At 41.8% G+C, this 26,966-nt stretch overlaps 1 protein-coding gene across 1 annotated transcript in view; it reads right to left on the bottom strand.

Moving 5' to 3' along the window:
• LOC127441887 (netrin-G1-like) overlaps window positions 1-26,966 on the bottom strand; it is a 105,828-nt gene that overhangs the window by 38,233 nt on the left and 40,629 nt on the right. Inside the window, exon 3 of the mRNA XM_051699432.1 lies at window positions 14,505-15,148. Coding sequence (XP_051555392.1) covers window positions 14,505-15,148 — 644 coding nt within the window. The remainder of the gene's footprint in view (window positions 1-14,504; window positions 15,149-26,966) is intronic.

The raw sequence follows: 26,966 nt of genomic DNA on the forward strand, positions 1-26,966 counted from the left end.
GACTGCGCTCATTTCCATCAAGAGGGTAGGAGACCTGCAAGCGTTCTCTGTCAGTGAAACATGCCTGGAGTTCGGTCCAGGTTACTCTCATGTGATCCTGAGACCCCAACAGGGCTATGTGCCCATGGTTCCCACCACCCCTTTTAGGGACCATGTGGTGAACCTGCAAGCGCTGCCCCAGGAGGAGGCAGACCCAGCCCTGTCATTGCTGTGTCTGGTGTGCGCTTTACGCATCTATTTTGATCGCACGCAGAGCTTTAGGATCTCTGAGCAGCTCTTTGTCTGCTTTGGTGCACAGCGGAAATGAAGCGCTGTCTCCAAGCACAGGATCGAACACTGGCTCATTGACGCCATAACTATGGCATATCACGCCCAGGACTTGCTGCCCCCGGTAGGGTTACGAGCCCATTCTACCAGGGGTGTAGTGGCTTCCTGGGCCCTGGCCAGGGGTGCCTCTCTAACAGACATTTGCAGAGCAGCAGGCTGGGCAACACCCAACACCTTTGCAAGGTTCTACAATCTCCAGGTGGAAACGGTTTCGTCCCAGTTAGTGGCATGCAATACAAGCGGATAAGCCCGGGATAGCTGGCCAGGTGTATTGCTTGCACATAGCGCCTTCCAACTCCCTTTGAGCTGAAGATGTGCGCCATTAATTCCCAGTAGTGTTCACAAACTTTGTTCCCTGGTTGACTTCCTCCGAGCCCTGTGGCAGTCGAGTTTTCGGAGAGACTCGCTGCTGGCCCAGTATACATGCTAACTAAGAGTCCTGTTCTGGGGTAGGTGCTACGCATGTGGCGGTTCCCTGTAAGGCTAACCCCATGCAATATATATATCTTCTGCTAATTCTTTTCCCTATTGGCAAACTGCGTCTTCCTAGGGCAGAGCCCTTCTGCCCCAGTCTCCATGTTTGTAGTAACTCCAACCCCATTGGGTAGGATCTACCTTGAAGACTCTCCACATGGTTGGAAAGACCATGTGATGTATTCTTCCACTTAAATACCCCCCCCTCTTTGGGTGAGGTGTGGTCTCCGCGGTGTCTTCCCCTTGGGAGGGACACCCCCCGACTAGACCTGGCGGCTCAGTCGAATAATCCCCCTTCTTTTTTAGGGAGTGGAAAAAGAGAAGGGGAAAAGAGGCCACGACTGGGTTAAGCCTGTCTCTATCTCTTGAGTAGTTGACTTGTCCCCAAAGGGCCGTTCGACACTCAAAACTATGTTGGGGGAGGTTATGTGTTGACCTGGTGTGCTGGCTATGAGGCACACAGTAGTCTGCCCACCACACACCGGCAGTTCACGTAACATAGTTCAGCCAATTGTGGCATTTTGTATAGGGACCCCTAGTGTCACTACATCGACACAAAGTTGAGTGAGTGACAGATAGGAAACATCATGGTTACTTGTGTAACCTCCATTCCCTGATGGAGGGAATGAGACATTGTGTCCCTCCTGCCACAATGCTGAACTACCCGCTGAAATGGCCGGACCTTATATCGGCTTCTCAGCATAATACCTGAATGAGTGGTTGCATACCAGCTCCTTTTATACCCGTATGTCCGGGGGAGTGGCATGCAAATACCACTTGCCAATTTTCATTTGCCTTTTATCAAAGACCAGAGGTGTCTCAGGCTCCCAAGTGTGACCCCTAGCATCACTACATCGACACAACATCTCATTCCCTCCATCAGGGAACAGAGGTTACACAAGTAACCATGACGTTTTACACCCCCTACTTCATCGTACCAAAGAAAGGCGGTGGGTTGTGGCCAATCTTGGACCTGCGAGTGCTGAACCTGGCCTTGCACAGACTCCCATTCAAGATGCTGATGCAGAAGCGCATTCTGTCGTGAGTCCAACATCAAGATTGGTTCGCAGCAGTAGACCTGAAGGACGTCCACATCTCTTCCACTTCCACATCTCAGTTTTACCTCGGCACAGACCCTTACTGTGGTTCTTCTTTGAGGGCTGGGTGTATCAGTACAAGGTCCTCCCCTTCAGTCTCTCCCTGTCGCCTCGTGCCCCACTAAGGGAAGTGGGCATTCGCATCCTCCATTATCTCAATGACTGGCTGATTCTAGCTCACTCTTGAGATCTGTTGTGTGTGCACAGGGACCTGGTGCTCAGGCACATCAGCCGGTTGGGGCTTCGGGTCAACTGGTAAAAGAGCAAGCTATCCCCAGTTCAGAGCATCTCTTTTCTCGGGATGGAGTTAGACACAGTCTCTATGATAGCGCCTCACGAACGAGCGAACACAGTCGGTGCTGAACTGCCTGAAGTCGTTCAGGCGGAGAACGCCGGTCCCACTGAAACAGTTTCAGAGGCTCCTGGGGCATATGGCGTCCTCGGCGGCGGTCACGCCACTTGGGTTGATGCATATAGCTTATATAAACCACCAAGGTGGCTTACGCTTGCGTCACATGTTGCAACTCACCCACTGTCTCCTCCTCTGGAGTCAGCAGCGACTCACATCCTGGGTGACCTCAACCGTGCAGCAGACACATTGTCACGGAAGATTATGCTCAGGGGAGAGAGGAGACTCCACCCCAGCACAGGTAGAACTGTTTGCTTCCTGGGAATCCTCCCACTGCCTGCTCTGGTACTCCCTGGCCAAGGCTCCCCTCAGCACAGACGTGCTGGCACACAGCTGGCCCCAGGGGCTGTGCAAGTATGCGTTTCCCCCTGTGAACCTGCTTGCACAGACTTTGTGCAAGGTCAGTGAGGTCGAGGAACCGGTCATCCTGGTGGCGCCCTACTGACCAACAGACTTGGTTCTCAGAGCTCACACTCCTCGCAACAGCCCCTCCCTGGTAAGTTCTCCTGAGGGAGGACCTCCTCTCTCAGGGACGGGGCACCATCTGGCACCCAAGACCAGACCTCTGGAGTCTCCATGTCTGGCCCCTGGATAGGCAGTGGTAGACATGATCACTCAGGCCAGGGCTCCCTCTACTAGGCACCTGTTTGCCTTGAAGTGGCATTTGTTCACAAATTGGTGTTCTTCCTGAGGTGAAGACCCCCAGAGATGCGCAGTCGGGTCAGTGCTTTCCTTCCTGCAGGAGAGATTGGAGGGGCGGCTTTCCCCCTTCAACTTGAAGGTGTATGTGGCCGCTATAGCGGTGCACCACGACGCGGTGGATGGTACGTCCCTCGTGTAGCACGACCTGATCATCACGTTCCTTAGAGGCATGAGGAGGTTGAATCCTCCTAGGCCGCACCTCATTCCCTCATGGGATCTCTCCATGGTCCTGCTGGGCCTACAGAGAGCCCCGTTTGAGCCCCTAGAGTCAGTTGAGCTAAAGGCTCTCTCATTGAAGACTGCCCTGCTGACTGCGCTCATGTCCATCAAGAGGGTTGGGGACCTGCAGGCATTCTCTGTCAGCAACACCTGCCTGGAGTTCGGTCCGACGTACTCTCACACGATCTTGAGACCCCGACCGGGCTATGTGCCCAAGGTTCCCACAACCTTTTTTAGGGATCAGGTGGTGAGCCTGCAAGTGCTGCCCCAGGAGGAGGCAGACCCAGCCTTGTCGTTGCTGTGTCCGGTGCGCTCTTTGCGCATCTACTTGGACCACACACAGAGCTTTAGATGCCCTGAGCTGCTCTTTGTCTGCTTTGGAGGACAGCGGAAAGGGAGGGCTGTCTCCAAACAGAGGATTGCCCACAGGGTCATGGATGCCATTGCTTTGGCGTACCAGGCCCAGGACGTGCCGCCCCCTTTGGGACTACGAGCACACTCCACTAGGAGTGTGGCAGCCTCCTGGGCCTTGACCAATGGCACCTCTCTAACAGACATCTGTAGAGCAGCGGGCTGGGCAACACCCAATACCATCGCAAGATTTTATAATCTCCGGGTTGAGCTGGTTTCGTCCCGTGTGTTGTCAGGTACAAACAGGTAAGTATGCGGGGCAGCTGGCCGGTTGTACCGCTTGCGTACAGCGCCTTTCCCCTCCCAGAGGGGAAGACGTGCGCTTTTTCCCCCATGTGAGTTCACGAGATGGTGAACCCTGGATGTCTTTCCTCCTTAGCCCTGTGGCAGGCGAATTCGGTGGAGAAATTCGATGCCGGCTCAGTACATGCCCTAGTATGCCCTGTTCTGGGGTAGGTGCTCCATATGTGCTGGTTGCCCGTGGGTAACCCCGTGTGATGTATTTTCTGCGGTGCGGTTTCCCTGTTGGTAAATCCGCGTCTTCCTTGGGCAGAGCTTCCTCTGCCACCGGTCGCCGTGTTTGTAGAGCTCCTCCACAAACGTGGAGGACCTACCGCGGGACTTCTTCCACATGCGATACTGCCATTCGGTATGTCCATGTTACGTATTCTCCACACATTACCTCCCCTTCGGGCAGGGTGTGGTCTCCTTCTGGGATAAATAAATAAAATTATAATATCAAGGCTAAACAATGTAATTGTAAATATTGATGGCGTCTTGCCACCTGTCTCCATATTTGATGAGTTCCGCATTTTCTTTTATGACTAAAGAAACAGACTGCATGTTACTTCATATTTTTATTGGCAAATTGGTATAGTCTAAATAACTTCACATCAATAATTAAAATGGGAGGTTACAAATGAACATTAAAAATCCACAAAATACTCTGCCAGTAACCTGCCTGGGCAATTGTATTTTCTGTTTATCTAAAGTTGATATTTCAGACACCTGTTGCAGAAGAGAAAATAAAGTATATGGTCCATGGCCCATTTGTATACACTGCACAGTCATCTATCTTCCAAACATAAGCAATACATGTTTCCATAGTCTATTTTCACCTGGTACACCGACTCATCCACAGCTTTCCATGAGGCTGTCTTCCTATTTATGTATAAATGCTCAAAGAAACGCTATACTGTATGTCAGGAGGAAATTCAGCAACAGTGAGTATATTCGTCTCCATGTTGATTTTAACTACATTTATGCTAAATGTAGTTTAATTGGTTGTGAATAAATTCAGCTTTGATTGGTCAGTGACAAGTGGCAGCCGCGGAAAGATAAAATATTTTTATCTTGTACGGTGTGTGCCGCAAGCAGTCGTGCACAACAAAATGGCAGGTTTCTCGTGAACGAGCTTGGAATGCGGCGCCTCTTCAACTGCTGCTGTTCAGACAATCTGTGCTACCTGCTTAGGATGTGCTACCAGCAGTACAAACAGTGATATGTAAAGTTAAAACATGGGTAGCACATGTCGGGAGGCACAGGAGAACCTGTCGGTATATACTACAACAGCATGAAATGTGTTAAAATCCTAGGTAGCACATCTTATCAGGCAGATGATTCCTTTCAGGATGTGTTACCAGCATAACTATCAGATAGTGTGATATGGTGTGAGGCTGTACTAAGCCCTAACCCCAACCCTAGAACTATGTGAATATAGCATTTGTAGCACATCCTGATAGGTAGTATATATTTTCAGGACACTTCCTCTGTTTTGCCACCTGCCGCCTCTCTCTCAGTGAAAATGAATAGGGGAAGCGCGGTGACCACATCCCGTGTATCGCCTTAAGACATACCCAGATTACTATTTCTGGCGAGATTCTGAAGTGCAGACACTTTACGATCATATAATCCCTCGAGAGCTGAGGTGACATCACATTCAAAACGCTGGATTTAAAAGAACGTCAGTGAACCGTGAGTCGGATGGCTCTTTTCAACTGTAAGTGATATATTTTTATATATACTGTATATATATTCCAATAAAGTTGTTTCTTGTGCTTAAATGGTGCTTGTTTAACCAAACCAGAGTAGATTATTTTCACGGTTCTTGGTTTACGTCATATTTTCGGTTCAAAGACCAATACCCATGTCCCGGGATGACCAAAATCTACTCATACTACTTGCATTCATACCTAAATAATGTACTGTTTTACCGTCCAAGAAGTGTGTCCTTCATAAAATACAGTACATACACTCATACAGTCAATAAGTGTTTAAGTGACATTAAGTGTTTTCGGATGCAGGGTATGACACTGCAGTGCATCATTGTTCCATCAAAATAAAAGCACCAGGTGAAGTCAATATGACAGAAATATATTATTATTGTATAAAACTTGCCCTCAAAATAATAATACTAATTCAGCATCATATTATAATAATAAACTTGACCGGACAATAATAAATAATATTCAGTTATAGGTTCCAAAAGTGAATCTGTAGTTCCCTGTCTGTCACTCACTCAACGTTGTGTCGATGTAGTGAAACTAGGGGTTCAATCTTGAGAGCCCCAATCACCTTTGCTTAAAATAGAAAAGGCCAATGAGAATTGGCAGGTGGAATTTGAATGCCACTCTCCGCCCCAGACATACGGGTATAAACGGAGATGGCGTGCATGTATTGTGTTCGTCCCATCACCTATGCTTACGCTGCTGGATTTACGGCACATATCAGCGGTTACCCTCGCACAGTCGAGTGTTGTGCTTCCCCTGGGCACTTCGGCAGCCGAGTCTACAGGTGCTAAAACAGTATATTCTAAAGAGTATATTTTCTACTAAAAGAGCTCGAAAAAAGATTGCCGTCTTTTTAAAGATGGCCTTTCGCCTTTGTGCTACTGGATGTGGCCGTTATCTCTCCCCTCCGGGTAGCCATGAAATCTGTCTCGAGTGCTTGGGGTGCCAGCATGCTGACGCAGCTTTCGTGGAGGGGTCATGTTCTCATTGTGAGAACATGCCCATGAGAACGTTGCAGTCGCGGCTCACTTCCTTCTTCATGAAGCAAGGAGCCACCATGGCTGCTTCCCAACCCGGTCCGTCCTGGGCTGAAACTCAGGTGGCCGGGTCGGCAAGCACCACGGGCAATCTGGATGTGGACATGGGAGTTTTTCAGCTGGCTCAGCCCCCACGGACCTCCCATCCCCCAGCACGCTCATTCTACCCGGAAGAGCTGTCGAGCGATGCAGGCGGTCCACCTCAGGGTGGATTTAATGTCTCATTCGCACGAGGATGAGTTATCGGTTGCAGCATTGGAGGGTGGGCTTCTGCTGTCGGAAGCGGACGAATGTTCTGAGCTCCCCCTCACGGGCGGTAAAGCTCAGGATGAGGTGGACGCTGAGATGGCAGCCATGCTTGCCTGGGCGGCTGCAAACATCGGGCTAAAGTGGAACTCTCCACCCTGCCCTGAGTGTTCGCGGCTGGATGATTGGTTTCTGGAACCAGGTGCCTTTCTTCCCGGAAGTGCACGAGGAGCTAACGAAGTCGTGGAGGCACCTTTTTCTGCCCATACACGCTTCGCGGGCTTGTCCATCCTAACTACCCTCGATGGCAGAGCGGCTAAGGGATATGTCGATCTTCCCCAGGTAGAGCACGCCGTAGCGGTGCATTTATGCCCACAGGGCACAGCCACCTGGAGGGACCGACCAAGGCTCCCTTTCAAGGCCTGTAAGTTCTTTTCCTCTTTGATGACGAAGGCTTACAAGGCCGTGGGTCAGGTCGCCTCTACCCTGCACACCATGACCATCCAGCAGGTCCATTAGGCCAAGGTGTTGAAAGATCTGCATGAGGGTAGAACCGACCCAGGGCTTATGCAGGAACTGCGTACCATGACCGATCTCGCCCTACGGGCGACGAAGGTCATGGCGCGTGCCCTGGGCCGGACGATGTACACTCTGGTGGTCCAAGAGTGGCACCTGTGGCTCAACCTCGTGGAGATGCGTGACGCCGAGAAGGTTCGATTTCTCGATGTGCCCATCTCCCAAGGGGGGCTTTTTGGCGACACTGTCGAGGACTTCGCCCATCAGTTCTCGACATGAGGAAGCAGATGGAGGAAATCAAACACATTTTGCCTCTGAAGTCCCCCTCCATGAGGCGGCTGTATGCCTTGAAGTGGCGTCTCTTCGCAAACTGGTGTTCTTCCCGTGGGGAAGATCCACAGAGGTGCGCGGTCAGGTCTGTGCTGTCTTTCCTACAGGAAGGGCTGGAGAGACGGCTCTCTCCCTCTACCCTGAAGGTGTATGTGGCTGCTATAGCAGCGTATCACGATACACTGGATGGGAGACCCTCACGACAGCACGACCTGATCACCAGGTTCCTCAAAGGCACAAGGAGGTTGAATCCTCCTAGACCATGCCTGATTCCCTCTTGGGATCTCTCTGTGGTCCTACCTGCCCTACAGAGAGCCCCCTTTGAGCCCCTGGAGCAGGCAGAGCTCAGCACCTTGTCACTGAAGACGGCCCTCCTGGTGGCGCTCACTTGCATCAAGAAGGTGGGGGCACCTCTGTCACCAGTGAATGCCTGGAGTTCCCACCACTCCCTTTCAGGACCAGGTGGTGAACCTGCAAGCGCTCCCTTCGGAGGAGGAAGACCCAGCCTTGTCATTGCTATGTCCAGTTCACGCCCTGCACATTTATCTGGACCACACGCAGAGCTTCAGATGCTCGGAGCAGCTCTTTATCTGTTTTGGAGGGCAGCAGAAGGGGAAAGCTGTCTCCAAACAGTGGCTGGCCCATTGGATTGTGGATGCCATTTCCTTTGCTTAACAATCACAAGACCTGCCGTGCCCCTTGGGAGTCCAGGCACACTCCACTAGTGGTGTTGCGTCCTCCTGGGCACTGGAAAGGGGGGCCTCTCTAGCAGACATATGCAGAGCTGCGGGTTGGGCTACACCCAATACCTTTGCAAGGTTTTACAACCTACGCATAGAACTGGTTTTGTCCCGAGTGTTAAAGGGTAACAGCAGGTAGGCCGGGCAGCCAGTTGGGTGTACTGCTTATCAGCAAAAATCAGGAAAGGCCACCACCTGTAGCCTCCATGGGTAAGTGCCTCCTCCCCCCTTAACGGGACTAGGGAGATGCCTTACGTAACTCGCTGGAAGGTCATGACGTGGTCGAGCGCTCACTGTGAAGCACGCAGCAGCTTGCCCATGTCCACTCTTCCGTACCTCGTGACACAGTTCAGCGCCTGTGGCGTTTCCTATAGGAACCCCTAGTGTCACTACATCGACACAACTTCGAGTGAGTGACAGACAGGGAACGTCTAGGTTACTGGTGTAACCTCTGTTCCCTGATGGAGAGAACGACACATTGTGTCCATCCTGCCGCAGTGGTGAACCGGCCGTTGACATGGCCGGGACTCTCTATCGGCTCCTCAGTATAAATCTGAATGAGTGGTTCACGCCATCTCCTTTTATACCCGTATGTCCGGGGCGGAGACTGGCATGCAAATTCCACTCACCAATTCTCATTGGCCTTTTCTATTTTAAGCAAAGGTGATTGGGGCTCTCAAGATCGAATCCCTAGTGTCACTACATCAACACAATGTCTCGTTCCCTCCATCAGGGAACAGAGGTTACACCGGTAATCTAGATGTTTTTTCACACCCTGTTGATTCACAAAAATGTTTTGTAAAAATATATGTTGGTAAACATTGCTTTTTTATTATTGCATTGTTGTATTGATGCATACAACTTTTATTTATTATATTCTAAATTAAATACTATTCTTCCTTGTGTTCATTTAGTTATTTTTTTAATAGTTTTTTTATATTGTAAATCTACTTAGCAACAATGGCTGTTAGGATGAATATAAATATATGATTTAAAATCACATTTATGCCATTTCTGAACAAATAAACAATTATCAAGGGATGTTTTGAATATAGTCAACAATCTGAAAAATATAAAGATATTATTTTTGGAGCCATATCGCCCCGGGGACCCCTGGTTGGACAGTTTCTTGGGGCCTCGGAAATCATAATATGTTCATCATATCATATTCGGACATGACTGTCCACAAAAATGTTCTCAAAAGAACAGACATTTCCTTCTGATACCTCTCTCATCTGGGTGCAGACAGGGGACTTCTGAGGCCAACAAGGCCATCATTACTTCTTTCAAAACTACTGGCTCCATCCAAGTGAATAACTACATAACCTTGTTCAAAAGACCAAGGTAATATTCTTCTCTTTGTCTGAGATTTTAAAGAATAAATTGCATTGAAAACCCACAGGCAGGGGAAAATATTAAAGGTACTCACCCTTTATTTGCCTCAGGAATTACTAAAAAGTAAAATATGATTACTGCAGAGAAGTAGGAGCATCAGAATTAAAATGTTTTACATCCTAAACAAAAGTTTATGTTAGCTAAAACACAGCCACTTTTCCTTACTTACATTTGACTACCTAAAGAAGTTATTTTGAGTTGAGTGGAAAGATATTTTTGTACTTTTTGTTTAATAATGCAAGATGTAAGACAGCTATCCCAAATTAGCTCTTTTAGAAAGGCTTTGTATGAGCAAATTGTAATGAATCATGCATCAATTTGATGGACTTATTTTGTGAAAGAAATCAGCATTTTTGAAGTATGATGACTCAATCACAGCTTTTAATGAACCCACAATTTCTTGTGAGGGTAATTTGGACTAGACTGTATGGAAGCAGTTCATTAAGAGACTGTAGGTGAAGATCCTTCTAAGCATCAAGCCCTCCACCATTCATTCCTCCTTCCTCTCTCAGCCTCACAACACTTCAAAGCCAAACAACAGCGGCCCTTCATTAAAGACATAAAGCAACTACTTATCTCCTTTTTTGCTCTATTTTGTGTTTGTAAAAAGGAAGAAAATTTTGGACCCTATGAAATCCGTTTATTCCATGTTTCCATCTTATTTTCTCTTAATTCCAGGTTTTAAAGTTTAATAATATTTTATCATTAATACAACTTTCTAATCAAATGAATTAATAGAATTGTAATCAAATGAGAACAGATCAGTTACTTTTCAACATACCAGTGCATTATTTGTATCAAATTAAGTGCTTCTATACTGATCCTCAAAGCACAATCAAAAACCCAAAATTTGTGTTTTTTATTTTTATTTTTAATACAGTGCTACACAGTAGAGCATCATAGTATTAATGAAAGCAGTGAAACTCTTGCTTGTGAGATGTTGCTTAAATATAATGTAAATGTTATTGATATATTATTATTATCACTATTACTACTACTACTACTACTTTTACTATTACTACTACATTGAATATTACATTTTACTATACAGAAGTAATATATTTCTGTCACATTTTTCAATTTCACTCGTCTAGTTAAGCTTTTATTTTGGCTTTTTGGTGGATGTTTTTGATGACTTCATTTCTTCCCTCCAGAAGGCAAGTGCTTATTTAATTGCAAAAGGCTGTGATATAATTATATAAATATATAGTCTGCATGTGCTGCGCTTCACAGTAAATAAAGTGCTATGCTCTTTGTCATTAATTCACACACAGAGTGCTGTTGAAGCGTGCATCTCATGCAGACCGAATATTGGTTTGATTAAATCTCGATGTTGATTAAATCTTTGATTAATTCCGTTTTTTATGAGTGGACTCACAATTCTGTCCGTGTTTTCCACGGAAATCATACTTTTGAGGTTCAATGTATTATTACTGTAGTTACAAAAACATATTTGTAATTTACAATTTGCTCATAGCTTACAATTGATCTGGACCACTTTAAATTTACTAGCAAATTTTCTAGCATTCAAAATCATAAAAAGAAATCTTGTTAAAGGGGTCATGACATGAGGAATCAAATTTTCCTTGATCTTTTGACATATGAGGTCATTGTACTATAAAAACATACTGTAAGTTTCAGAACTGAAAACATCCTTCTTAATAGAAAAAGAGCATTTATTTAAACCAAGCTGGAAAAAGGCGAGTTTGAAATATGTGGAACTTGTGACGTAACAAGGACCAAATACATCTGCATATGACTGCCTCTTCAGCAAGACATCAACACCTATTTTTCATCATTGCACCCTTGGCCCCACCCACTGTTGCTCAGTCAGTCAAACAGGTGGAGAGAGATTTGGGCCTGTCATGGGAGATTCATTCAAAGTGGACACCTTCATGTGCCTGTCTGGATTTAAATGTTTTTCTAAATAAAAGTGCATGGCTTTGACTGTTATTATACATCTCGTGCTGCTTTTAAAATAGACGATTTCAAGTTTAAAACGGAGACCCCCATTGTGTTTCATCTTGCTGTTTGCTGTCTTGCTTTTGTGCTGTTTGGAAGGTGTCCTGGACCATTTTTGCACCCATCTGTGCTATTTTTAAATATTGGTCTTTTGTAAACATGCATGTTTTTGATCGTAATGATGCATTTTCTGGGGATGTGTGCCGCATTTTAAGAGTGGTACAAGTGCAACTTTTAAAAAAGCATCTCATTCTGCTCCATTCCACTGACTGGGAGAAACACATGCAGTCTGTGTTTTAACAAACACAGAAGATGTGAGATGCGAAGACCAGCATCTCTGCTTTAGCTTGTTGAAACACCAAACATCACCATGGATTGTATGTGTTTTTGGTCACAATATGATTCAAACTTTGCAAAGGAACTGTTATTGAAGGATGGGGCACTTAAAAAAACTTGTAGTTTAGTAAATGTTGTGGTCTTGTGGAGTTTGTTCATTTTCTTTTGGATTGTATTTCAAATATAGTTGTTTTGAAAGGGCTGCACGATGTTAGCCAATCATAACAGTGGGCATTTACATTGAATTCTTAAAGGGCAAGTCATCTAAAATATGAGCGTTTCAGACAGATGGCCAGAGACAGGGTGGAAAATTATTATATATGACTAAATTGTGACTATTTTGGTGCAAACAAACTTTACTAACATTATAAGTGGACCTCAGGGAAGATAATAAAATTATATATATAAATATATCATGACCCCTTTAATGAATATGGATGTCTTTCAACTCCAATTTGTTTTATATAAAAGGTAGAGTTAAAAGTTAAATTTGGCATGTTAAATCTAGCACTCCAAAGTGTACTCTAGGGGCCGTTCAATTCAATGTGATAATTGTGTTAGAACTGCTTTATGAACAGTTTACACAGAAATTTGTTCTGCCCGTGCTTCATGAATGAGGCTCTTAGATTTTTGTGGTATTTATTGTAGACACTACAATATAACTGTCTGTTTCATGTAATGCCAAATGTCAAACATGATCTTTTCTTGTTTTGTAGTTTATGCCTCAGTAATGGTCCTTGTGCATGATTTCCTGAGCACAACTTCAGATTTGCTCATTCAACTCAAAAACCAAACAATCCTCTGACATGTGATGAAGGAACAATGTGAGTATTGTCTTCTGTGGTGTGCATATGCAAGACCGAACAATAGAATCCCACATCATGTGCCACCATCTAGATAAAATACCTTCAGTATTCATTACAAATGCAAAGACATATTAATGTCACCCAACAGGCACACTTGCATGGTTATTTGCAGTGGTTATTATTTAATCAGCAGTAAATAGTCTTAATTAGTAGATTAGTCTCTTTCCAGTTAGCTCACTCTCTAATTGCCGTAATCTACTACTGTAGTCCTGTGAATCCTAATTTAGAACTGTGCATTTAGATTCACAGGGGAGCTATCAAATGCATCATTATGAACCAAGTTATTCTCACATAAACCAACTGCTTATGAACCATTCCGGTCCAATTTGGAGAACAGCTGCTGTGTTTTTGTTGCGATTGTGACATCATTTGACTTGTGAAGATATTCTAAGTCATGCCACACTTTTTTCCCTTTTTTGCAAGCTGAATGAGACCTTTGAGGTCCATTTTATTCTTTATTGCCCATTGCAATGTCCCTCTATCCAGCTTGGTTTCTAATTTAAGAGTAGTCAATGAGTGGTCACTCATTCTGCATAATCTACCATTTAACACCATGTGGAAGCCTGCAGAAAGAACGAGAGGGTCTTTCAGGGGCGAATTCACCAAACATTTGTGCCACTCTTGTGTGTTGTAATTCAGCGCCAAAACCTTTTTAACCATATTCACTATTCCAGTTTAACCAGGTACAAAATGCACTGAAAAAGCGCTGTGCCATGAGTACAGCATAAGTTAATTAAGTCATTGCCATTCTTTTTAGCAAAACCACACCTCCTTTCTATGTAAATTAGACTTATATTAGTTTTACTGTGTAATAATTATGCCTTAATCACAATGTGAGCGTTATTACTGCCCATGGAAAGCAGCTGGTATATGGAGTTTTATTAAAAATAAATGTCTGTGTACATTTTCTATTGATCGTGCCAGTAGTTAATGATCAAATAAGAGAGAAGAATGTTATAACTGGACATTTACTGTATCCAGACACACAATGCATTTTAAGTGCACTTTTGGCATTTTAAATTGCCATTTCAGGTGCCTGAATTGTTGTGGTGGAGTGATGCAGTACAGTCCCGGTAAAGAGTGGCAAATTACAGTAGTCTGCTGCATTCTCCACAACCTAGCACTCAGAACCAGACAACAAGATAGGGAATTGCGGTATGCAAATTGCGTTACATTTCTCAAAATTTTTGGGTGTGTTTGCCCTGTAACCTGATTTGCATGATTCTTTTAGTGAATTGGGTAATAAAACACAAATAGTGAATGCAAATACTGTAATTGCCGCTATTGGCAGTTTTAATTCATTCTTAGTGAATTTCCCCCTTTGTGTTGTCTGTATTTCACAAGTTTTGGATGGTTGTCCATTATATCATGCAATTGGCATGTTACGTTAATTAAGATAAGTCCCATAGAGGTATTAACTTACAGTACCTGCCCTGCACTTTGATGTCCGAGATGGCGTAGAAGTATCTAGAGAGGTTGTTCTCATCCACCATAGTGGCTCCAGTGGCCGGCCGTAGAAGTCTGATGCGAAGGTCGGTGAGGGTGAAGAAATCTCTCAGGTTCTTGGTGGTATCCAGTTGTCCATACAGAGAAGCCATGTTGTGCAGCCTTGGGCCTGCAAGCAGGGCAAAGCGGTCTTTGATCTCAAAGCGTACAGTTTTGTCGTACTTCCACACATAGCCTGTTGAATAGACCTCAGTGCAGATGATATCTAGCATGCTACTTTGGGTAAGTTGATGCACTGCCTTTGGCTCCATCGTAAAGGCATCCAAGCAGTCAGCAGCATAAAACTGGTATGGCTGCCATGTACGACCGTAATCCAGTGACTTCTCCAGCACCATTTGCTCAGGTCGGCCAGACTCGAAGGTAAGGACAATGTCATCTGTGAGTTCAATTGTTTTGTTCCAGGAGAGTGTGATGTTGACTTGAAGGGGCTTTGGGTATTTCTTCCAGGAGGTCGACTGCCAAAATGTTGTAGGGTTTCGTCCTTCAGAGTCAAACATGAGCTCGGGTGGGTGGGCCAGCTCCTCAGTCTCAGCATCACATTCATTATTACACATATATGGGTTTTCCTGAAATAAACAGAAAGGAAGAGAAATGTCTGTTAATTAGGCTAATACACTGCAAACCAGTAAAAAATATCTAAACATTCTTAAAACAAGATACATATACTTGAGAAGCAATTAGTCTAATTCACAAAACATTGTGTGGATTTTGCTTATAAGCACTGGAAAAGTTATCATGAAAAATTTCATCCAAATTTACATTTCTTACCATCATTCTAATGGTAATGAATCCTGATTATTCTAAATGAAGGAGCACGTTCCCAAAGTAACTGTAATAATTTGCATAAAACACGCTTTTTTATAGTATGCAAAGTTTTATTCATTTCGTGTTTATTCCATGTTTATAAGGACACTGGGTGTATGTGATTTTTGCATACAGTATGTTTGGTTTGAAATGTAGAATACATTTAAGTACAAACTTTTTGATGAATCATGATTTCTGCATGAAAATGTTTGTACACAAATACGTGCGTGCGTACGCACGGTTAGTGAATGAGACCAATTAAGTTTTATTTTCAGAGAATACATCTTGAATAAAAGGGAGCTTTCCCTCAAAAAATTAAAATTTTGCCATCATTTAATCAACCTCATGTTGATCCAAACCTGCAAGATTTTCTTCTTTCTGTGGAACACTAAAGGAGATGTTAGGCAGAATGCTAGTCTCAGTCACCATTCACTTTCATTGCATCTTTATTTTCCATAAAATTAATGTGAATGTTGAGTGACTGAGGCTGTCATTTTACTTTAAATATCCATTTGTGTTTAACAGAAGAAAGTCATTTGGGTTTGGAACAACATAAAGATGAGTAAATGATGACAGATTTTTTGGGGGGTGAAGTTTTTTTTCATACCCCATTGGCAAATCTTTTTAATTTTTATTTATTTATTTATTTTTATCATTAATCATTAATCATTTTCTTGTTTAAAGCATATAACATATTCTTTACCTGTCCTGGGTCAAAATGACCCTAAGACCATAGGAGGGTTAACTTAACCCTAGATATATTTGCTGAAAACAATTGAGCTTCTCAAGTAAATTGATCTTGTTTTAAGGATGCTTAGATGTTTTTCTTGGAACAGACAAAAATAATGATTAAGAAAATTATTTTTTGAGCATACACAAGTTTCACATTAGTCATGTGGCTATCATTTGAAGTGGATCATGGGAGGAACATCAGGGGTGTAAAGTAATTGAGTAAAATTATTATACTTAAGTATAATTTTTTTGGGATTTGTACTTGAGTGCAATTTAAACGGAATACTTGTACTTTTACTTAATTACGTTTCCAAAGAAATTTCTTTATTTTTTAGTCCTTACAATTTTATTTAAACTTGAAAAGTACTCAATACATTTTTACAGATCATTTTCTTTCGTCTTACTGCACTGAAGCTGCCTTTTCACTGCAACCGGCAAATGACAGATTGACAAACGGCAGTGTTGCATGGCGGCTGTGTGGAGTTCCGACCATCTGCAGAGGCGGAATTTCAGATCTGATTTGAGCTTCGGATATGTTGAAATATTTGTGTGACTAGACCATTTGTGGCTGTCTGACTGAATGGGATTTATTTATTCAAAACTATGAGCATGAATTGAGAAATATTGATGGTTTTTGTTCTAAACTTTATTCTAAACGCCTGCTACTTCTAAAGATTGGACAGTTATGAAGTAAAAAATTATAATTTACGTTGCAAAAAAAAAAAAAAAAAGAAAAAAAAATATATATACAGGTGCATCTCAATAAATTAGAATGTCGTGGAAAAGTTCATTTATTTCAGTAATTCAAATCAAATTGTGAAACTCGTGTATTAAATAAATTCAATGCACACAGACTGAAGTAGTTTAAGTCTTTGGTTCTTTTAATTGTGACGATTTTGGCTCACATTTAACAAAAACCCACCAATTCACTATCTCAAAAAATTAGAATACATCATAAGACCAATAAAAAAAAACATTTTTAGTGAATTGTTGGCCTTCTGGAAAGTATGTTCATTTACTGTATATGTACTCAATACTTGGTAGGGGCTCCTTTTGCTTTAATTACTGCCTCAATTCGGCGTGGCATGGAGGTGATCAGTTTGTGGCACTGCTGAGGTGGTATGGAAGCCCAGGTTTCTTTGACAGTGGCCTTCAGCTCATCTGCATTTTTTGGTCTCTTGTTTCTCATTTTCCTCTTGACAATACCCCATAGATTCTCTATGGGGTTCAGGTCTGGTGAGTTTGCTGGCCAGTCAAGCACACCAACACCATGGTCATTTAACCAACTTTTGGTGCTTTTGGCAGTGTGGGCAGGTGCCAAATCCTGCTGGAAAATGAAATCAGCATCTTTAAAAACTGGTCAGCAGAAGGAAGGATGAAGTGCTCCAAAATTTCTTGGTAAACGGGTGCAGTGACTTTGGTTTTCAAAAAACACAATGGACCAACACCAGCAGATGACATTGCACCCCAGATCATCACAGACTGTGGAAACTTAACACTGGACTTCAAGCAACTTGGGCTATGAGCTTCTCCACCCTTCCTCCAGACTCTAGGACCTTTGTTTCCAAATGAAATACAAAACTTGCTCTCATCTGAAAAGAGGACTTTGGAACACTGGGCAACAGTCCAGTTCTTCTTCTCCTTAGCCCAGGTAAGATGCCTCTGATGTTGTCTGTGGTTCAGGAGTGGCTTAACAAGAGGAATACGACAACTGTAGCCAAATTCCTTGACATGTCTGTGTGTGGTGGCTCTTGATGCCTTGACCCCAGCCTCAGTCCAGTTCACCCAAATTCTTGAATCGATTTTGCTTGACAATCATAAGGCTGCGGTTCTCTCAGTTGGTTGTGCATCTTTTTCTTCCACACTTTTTCCTTCCACTCAACTTTCTGTTAACATGCTTGGATACAGCACTCTGTGAACAGCCAGCTTCTTTGGCAATGAATGTTTGTGGCTTACCCTCCTTGTGAAGGGTGTCAATGATTGTCTTCTGGACAACTGTCAGATCAGCAGTCTTCCCCATGATTGTGTAGCCTAGTGAACCAAACTGAGAGACCATTCTGAAGGCTCAGGAAACCTTTGCAGGTGTTTTGAGTTGATTAGCTGATTGGCATGTCACCATATTCTAATTTTTTGAGATAGTGAATTGGTGGGTTTTTGTTAAATGTGAGCCAAAATCATCACAATTAAAAGAACCAAAGACTTAAACTACTTCAGTCTGTGAGCACTGAATTTATTTAATACACGAGTTTCACAATTTGATTTGAATTACTGAAATAAATGAACTTTTCCACGACATTCTAATTTATTGAGATGCACCTGTATATATATATATATATATATATATATATATACAGGGTTGGGAGGGTTACTTTTGAAATGTATTCCACTACAGATTACAGAATACATGCTGTAAAATGTCATTTGTAACGTATTCCGTTAGATTACTCAAGGTCAGTAATGTATTCTAAATACTTTGGATTACTTCTTCAGCACTGATCGATTTTTTCACTTGTTTTGACTATAAAAACTCTGCCAGTACAGTAAGACAAAATACACATTAAAAATACATTCTTTGAAAAACCTAAATATCTTATGCAGTGTTGTTTCTAAAACAAGATTAATCAAATTGATCTTATTTTAAGGATTTTTAGATATTTTTACAGGAAAACAATACAAACATTATTATCAAGAATATGATTTTTGTCCTAATATCAAAGGTCTTACTAGAAAAAAAGAAATTATGATCCAACGTGAATTTTTTTGATAAAAAATATGATCATGCCTGGTAACATGTGCATGTAAAATGGCTAGAAATAGCACTTCAGCTTAGCGTAAAGCTGACAATTTACACAAGGTTTATTTCTATTTCTTCTGCTCCAAACTTACTTCTGCTCGTATGAATGTAACACATCATAAGAATGTGTTTCACCGCTGTTCAAATGCACTTTGGATCACATCATTTATATGTATAAATGTTTTCCATCTGAAAGGACTAAATATTAAATGAAACAAATGACATTAAACTGCCAAGTAATCTCTTCAGTAATCAAAATACTTTTGGAATGTAACTGTATTCTAATTACCAATTATTTAAATTGTAACTGTAGTGGAATACAGTTACTAATATTTTGTATTTTAAATACGTAATCCTGTTACATGTATTCCGTTACTCCCCAACCCTATATATATATATATATATATATATACACAGTGCCTTAGACCCCTGACCAATTCTCTCATATTACCGAATTACAAATGGTGCTGTCATGAACACCGGTGAAGATTCCTAAATCGACCACCAGAGGTCTCACTCACCTGAATATTAACATTGAACTACACTTCCCAAGTGCCCACATGCCTGGACTGATTACCCTACACCTGCCTCATATCACTCAGACTATTTAAGCCCAATGTGTGTGTTCATTTATTGCTTACTCTGTTGATCTACCCGTGTTTGACTCTGCTTTGGATTTACCTTGTACGATTCTCTGCTGCCTGCCTATTACTGTGTTTGCCTGGATAATCTCTGTTGCTGTTTTGCTGCCTGCCCCGATCCTTTGCCTGTTTGACTACGTTACTGCCCTGTCTCTGATATTGTTGGTTGCCCTGGTTATTTTACCCATTCCTGTTTGTACTCTGAACTTGTTGTGTTAATAAACTGCACATGGATCCCACTCAGACTGAGTCAGTGTTACAGGTGCAATGAAATTTCATTCTGTTTGATATTTTATTTTAAAACACTGGAACTCAAAATCAATTATTGTTAGGTGACATTGGTTTTATGTTGGGAAATATAAAAAAAGAAAAAAAAAGAAAAAACTGAAATATGTTGCATAAGTATTCAACCCCTGTGCTGTGGAAGCTGCCAGGTTACATCGATGAAAGAAATTGCCCTAATGAGGACAAAATTACTTTACCATTGGCATCCACCTGTGAATCATTAAAGTTGCAATCACATTTTCTGGATATAAACCCACTGTTGAAGGATCATTGGTCAGGCTGTGAATCTAAAGGAAAATGAAGATCAAAGAGCATTCCACAGAAGTTAGAGATAAAATGCATAGATTAGGGAAAGGGTACAAAATAATATCCAAATGTTTGGATATCCCAGTAAGCACAGTTGGATCAGTAATCTGGAAGCTGCACCACACCACCCAGGCACTGCCAAGAAAAGGCAATCCCTCAAAACTCAGCGCTCTAACAAAAAGGAGAGAAGCCACAGAGAGGCCAAAAAGCACTTTGAAGGAGGTACAGAGTTCAGTGGCTGGGAGTGGAGTAATGGTGCACCAGTCAACTATATCAAGAGCACTGTATAACGCTGGCCTGTATGGGAGGGTGGCAAGAAAGAAGCCGTTACTCAAAAAGTACCATCTGAAAGCACGTCTGGAGTTTGCCAGAAAGCATGTGAGTGACCCAGCTGCGATGTGGGAGAAGGTTTTGTGGTCAGATGAGACCAAGATAGAGCTTTTTGGCCAAAACTCAAAGTGCTATGTGTGGCGCAAACCTAACACTTTCTATGCCTCAAGACACACCATCCCTACAGTGAAGTATGGTGGTGGCAGCATCATGCTATGTGGATGCTTCTCATCAGCAGGGACTGGGCATCTTGTTAGAATTGAAGGAAGAATGGATGGAGCAAAATATAGGGAAATACTGGAAGAGAACCTGCTTCAGTCTGCTAAAAAAACTGAAGCTTGGGAGGAAATTCACCTTTCAGCATGACAATGATCCCAAGCACAAGGCCAAAGCAACACTGGAGTGGCTCAAGAACAAAAAGATAAATGCCCTACAGTGGCCCAGTCAAAGTCCTGATCTCAATCCTATTGAGAATCTGTGGCACTATTTGAAAATTTGCAGTCCGCAAGTGTCACCCAACCAACCTAAACAACCTGGAGCAAATCTGCTGAGAATAATGGGCTAAAATCACTTTGTTACTGTGTGCAAAGCTGGTACATACGTACCCCAAAAGACTTCAAGCAGTTATTGCAGCAAAAGGTGGCTCGACCAAATATTAATGTGTGGGGGTTGAATACTTATGCAAGCAAGATATTTCAGTTTTTTTATTTTTCATAAAAATATTTCCCAACAAAAAAACAATGTCACCTTACAATAATTGATTTTAAGTTTCAGTGTTTTAAAATAAAATATCAATCAGAATGAAATTTCACTGTACCATCTGTAATTCGGTAATATGTGAGAATTGGTCAGGGGTCTGAATACTTTTGCAAGGCACTGTATATATATATATATATATATATACAGTGGTGTGAAAAAGTGTTTGCCCCCTTCCTCATTTCTTATTTTTTTGCATGTTTGTCACACTTAAATGATTCAGATCATCAAACAAGTTTAAATATTAGTCAAAGATAACACAAGTAAACACAAAATGCAGTTTTTAAATGAAGGTTGTTATAATTAAGGGAAAACAAAATCCAAACCTACATGGCCCTGTGTGAAAAAGTGTTTGCCCCACCTGTTAAAACATAACTTAACTGTGGTTTATCACACCTGAGTTCAATTTCTCTAGCCACACCCAGGCCTGATTACTGCCACACCTGTTCTCAATCAAGAAATCACTTAAATAGGACCTGCCTGACAAAGTGAAGTAGACCAAAAGATCTTCAAAAGCTAGACATCATGCCGAGATCCAAAGAAATTCAGGAACAAATGAGAAAGAAAGTAATTGAGATCTATCAGTCTGGAAAAGGTTATAAAGCCATTTCTAAAGTTTTGGGACTCCAGAGAACCACAGTGAGAGCCATTATCCACAAATGGCGAAAACACGGAACAGTGGTGAACCTTCCCAGGAGTGGCCGGCCGACCAAAATTACCCCAAGAGCGCAGCGACGACTCATCCAAGAGGTCACAAAAGACCCCACAACAACATCCAAAGAACTGCAGGCCTCACTTGCCTCAGTTAAGGTCAGTGTTCATGACTCCACCATAAGAAAGAGACTGGGCAAAAATGGCCTGCATGGCAGAGTTCCAAGACGAAAACCACTGCTGAGCAAAAAGAACATTAAGGCTCGTCTCATTTTTTCCAGAAAACATCTTGATGATCCCCAAGACTTTTGGGAAAATACTCTGTGGACTGACGAGACAAAAGTTGAACTTTTTGGAAGGTGTGTGTCCCATTACATCTGGCGTAAAAGTAACACCGCATTTCAGAAAAAGAACATCATACCAACAGTAAAATATGGTGGTGGTAGTGTGATGGTCTGGGGCTGTTTTGCTGCTTCAGGACCTGGAAGACTTGCTGTGATAAATGGAACCATGAATTCTGCTCTCTACCAAAAAATCATGAAGGAGAATGTCCGGCCATCTGTTCATGACCTCAAGCTGAAGCGAACTTGGGTTCTGCAGCAGGACAATGATCCAAAACACACCAGCAAGTCCACCTCTGAATGGCTGAAGAAAAACAAAATGAAGACTTTGGAGTGGCCTAGTCAAAGTCCTGACCTGAATCCTATTGAGATGCTGTGGCATGACCTTAAAAAGGCAGTTCATGCTCGAAAACCCTCCAATGTGGCTGAATTACAACAATTCTGCAAAGATGAGTGGGCCAAAATTCCTCCACAGTGCTGTAAAAGACTCATTGCAAGTTATCACAAATGCCTGATTGCAGTTGTTGCTGCTAAGGGTGGCCCAACCAGTTATTAGGTTTAGGGGGCAATCACTTTTTCACACAGGGCCATGTAGGTTTGGATTTTGTTTTCCCTTAATAATAACAACCTTCATTTAAAAACTGCATTTTGTGTTTACTTGTGTTATCTTTGACTAATATTTAAACTTGTTTGATGATCTGAAACATTTAAGTGTGACAAACATGCAAAAAAATAAGAAATCAGGAAGGGGGCAAACACTTTTCACACCACTGTATATATATATAAACATTTTTGTAATTAAATGTGTACATGTAATTTATTTCTACTCTTGCCTTCATATTGAAATAATATCTATGAATTTTTACTTCCTATTTGCTGAATTATTGTTGTTGTTAGGCAACTATTAATTATAACAATAACTATAAAACAAAAATGATAATGATGATAATAAAAATAATGGAATTTGAGTACATTTTAATTATGAATTTTATTGAATTCATCCATCTGCTCAACAGCAAAGTTTGGTAGCAAATCTGAGAAAACAATTCACAAAACATACAACATTACTAACTTTCTTCAAAGCTTCATTTTAATTTTCTTTTTTATCTTTCTTGATGTCTCAAAGAGCTATACGTTCTGACATAGCAGTTCATGAGTGCCTTCTCCCATGCAATGAACACTGCATGATTGTGTCAATGTTTTTGCAAAAATAAATGATCTGGTTCATTACATGTCTGTCACATTTATGTGTTTTGTTCATGTTTTGTGTTCATGTCTTTTATTTTGAAAGTTTAGTTCCTGTTCCTGTTCATGTCATGTGGTTTCCTGGTCATGTGATGTCCTGTTTTCCCTCCATGTACATGTGTCTTGTTTATCAGTCTTATCATGTCATTGGTTTATGTTTTAGTATCTAGTTATCTTGTTATTAGTTCAGTCTCATCATTGGTTGTTTATGTCATGTGGTTACCCATGTCCTTGTATTTAAACCCTCATGTTTGCCATGGTTCTTTGTCAGGTATTGTTTATGTAATGTTGTTTCAAAGTCAAAGTCAAAGTCAAAGTCATAGTCATCTGTTCATGGTTTTTGAATTTCACTATATGAATAAACTGCACTTGGGTTCTTCACATCACCATCATCTTTGTCTGCCTGTCATTGCCAGCATTCATTACAACATCTCAGGGCAGTTCTGAGGTGAAATGTCCACTGTGTGGAGCTAAAAGTGAGTGAAATGTTCTCCCGAAGAGATGAGGTTTTTAAGGTTAATGCTCTATTGAGACTTAAATGAACAAAACCAATTTCCCTACCCTAAACCTTAAACCTAACCGATAATGTCATAAGCAAATGTGAGATGAGAAACACTACCACGTCATTTTGTGGTGCTTCTATGACACTTTGGGCTCACGTGTGGACTCGCATGCTCTTCAGGACTCCTTTACATTACAAGTACAATGCTCTATCAGTCGAGCTACCATGCAATTTGATCTCACTTAAACAAGCTTGTAAATATACAGTTGAAATCAGAAGTTTTCATACACTTAGGTTGAAGTCATTAAAACTCATTTTTTAACCACTCCACAGATTTAATATTAGCAAACTATAGTTTAGGACATCTACTTTGTGCATGACACAAGTAATTTTTCCACCGATTGTTTACAGACAGACTGTTTCACTTTTAATTGAGTATATCAAAATTCCAGTGGGTCAGAAGTTTACATACACTAAGTTAACTTTGCCTTTAAGCAGCTTGGAAAATTACAGAAAATTATGTCAAGCCTTTAGACAATTAGCCAATTAGCTTCTGATAGGTGTACTGAATTGGAGGTGTACCTGTGGATGTATTTTAAGGCCAACCTTCAAACTCAGTGCCTCTTTGCTTGACTTCATGGTAAAATCAAGTGAAATCAGCCAAGACCTCAGAAAAAATTTTTTGGACCTCCACAAGTCTGGTTCATCCTTGGGAGCAATTTCCAGATGCCTGAAGGTACCACGTTCATCCGTACAAACAATAGTATGCAAGTATAAACACCATGGGACCACTCAGCCATCATACCGCTCAGGAAGGAGATGCATTCTGTCCCCTAGAGATGAATGTATTTTGGTGTGAAAAGTACAAATCAATCCCAGAACAACAGCAAAGGACCTTGTGAAGATGCTGGAGGAAACAGGTAGACAAGTATCTATATCCACAGTAACACGAGACTTATATTGATATAACCTGAAAGGCTGCTCAGCAAGGAAGAAGCCACTGCTCCAAAACCACCATATAAAAAAAAGCCAGACAACAGTTTGCAAGTGCACATGGGGACAAAGATCTTACTTTTTGGAGAAATGTCCTCTGGTCTGATGAAACAAAATTGACTTTTTGGCCATAATCACCATCGTTATGTTTGGAGGAAAAAGGGTGAGACTTGCAAGCCAAAGAACACCATCCCAACCGTGAAGCATGGGGGTGGCAGCATCATGTTGTGGGGGTGCTTTGTTGCAGGAGGGACTGGTGCACTTCACAAAATAGATGGCATCATGAGGAAGGAAACTTATGTGGATATATTGAAGCAACATCTCAAGACATCAGCCAGGAAGTTAAAGCTTGGTCGCAAATGGGTCTTCAAATGAACAATGACCCCAAGCATTCCTCCAAAGTTGTGGCAAAATGGCTTAAGGACAACGAAGTCAAGGTATTGGAGTGGCTATCACAAAGCTCAGACCTCAATCTGATAGAACATTTGTGGGCAAAACTGAAAAAGTGTGTGCGAGCAAGGAGGCCTACAAACCTGACTTAGTTACACCAGTTCTGTCTGGAGAAACGGGCCAAAATTCCTGCAACTTATTGTGAAAAGCTTGTGGAAGGCTACCCAAAAGGTTTGACCCAATTTCTAAAGGCAAATTTAAAAGCAATGCTACCAAATACTAACAAATTGTGTGTAAACTTCTGACCCACTGGGAATGTGATGAAAGAAACAAAAACTGTAATAAATCTTTCTCTCTACTATTATTCTGACTTTTCACATTCTTAAAATAAAGTAGTGACCTAAGACAGGGAATGTTTTCTACGATTAAATGTCAGGAATTGTGAAAAACTGAGTTTAAATGTATTTGGCTAAGGTGTATGTAAACTTCTGACTTCAACTGTAGTTGATTATGTAATGCAAATGTTAAAATGAGTCATCTGCTATAGTTAAGGTGTTATATGTCACAAGATAGCATTGTGTGCGAAAAGTGTTTATGAACTGATAAACTGCCGTTTTACTCGTGATTTGAGTGAAAGGGGATAAAAGTAATTGTTGTTTTAGCGCCTCTAGTGTTCATTCCACCAGGAAATTGCATACAACAGGCCACATAAAAATCATTTTGCAAAATGTAGTTATTGTAACATGATTCTTTGACCAAGTCGCGGATGCCATTGGGAGAGAAATATGACAGTCGTCATGTACAGTAAAAATCGACTTGACAAACCAGTCGAATTTAAACACATCCTCTCTCACACAATCTCCTCTCTTGATTTCATTCTATATAGGAAAAAAGTAATTTTTTTATTTTTTAATACTTGAGTACAATTTAATGTGAATTTTTTACTTTCAAGTATGTTTTTGGCTAGATACTTGGACTTTTAATTGAGTAAAATTTTCACTCAGTATCGATACTTTCACTTAAGTATCATTTCGGAGTACTTTTTACAACCCTGAGAAACACACACTGAGATGTTGAATCAGGACATTAATGAACATTATTTAGTGAAAACACTCCTGTCTAGCTTCAGTCTCCATTAACACAAGAAGATGGGCATTTTCCTCATTCCTGAAGTAACTGCTTAGTGCTGAGTTCTGAATGGCCATTGTGTGCATTCCTTGCAGTTTGTCTCAAGAGAGTGGCCATATGAAGCTCAGTGGATACCCACTCGCTCACTACCACCCAAATTGCGAATGTAATTGATATACCTGCTTGTTGGCCAGTTGGAATGGGAGTGGAATTCTGATGAGTGGAGCTGGAGGTACACACGGAGCTCCATGTATTTTTCATGGCTCTGTGTCTGCTCTGCACCGCTGAGCCACTGTGTTTCAAAACAACTCTTGCATTAACATTCAGCACACCTCTGAGCCATAGCACAAATGACAATCAGCCATGAACTTTGAGAAGACGGCCATTAATTTCCTTTTTGTATGCATGTTTGATTGCCTGCAATTGTCATAAATCTTGTTTTATTTTAGGTAGCAACAGCGCCTGAATACAATTACAAAGGATGCA

The sequence above is a fragment of the Myxocyprinus asiaticus genome, chromosome 6 (genome assembly GCF_019703515.2).
Source record: "Myxocyprinus asiaticus isolate MX2 ecotype Aquarium Trade chromosome 6, UBuf_Myxa_2, whole genome shotgun sequence".
Lineage (NCBI taxonomy): Eukaryota > Metazoa > Chordata > Actinopteri > Cypriniformes > Catostomidae > Myxocyprinus > Myxocyprinus asiaticus.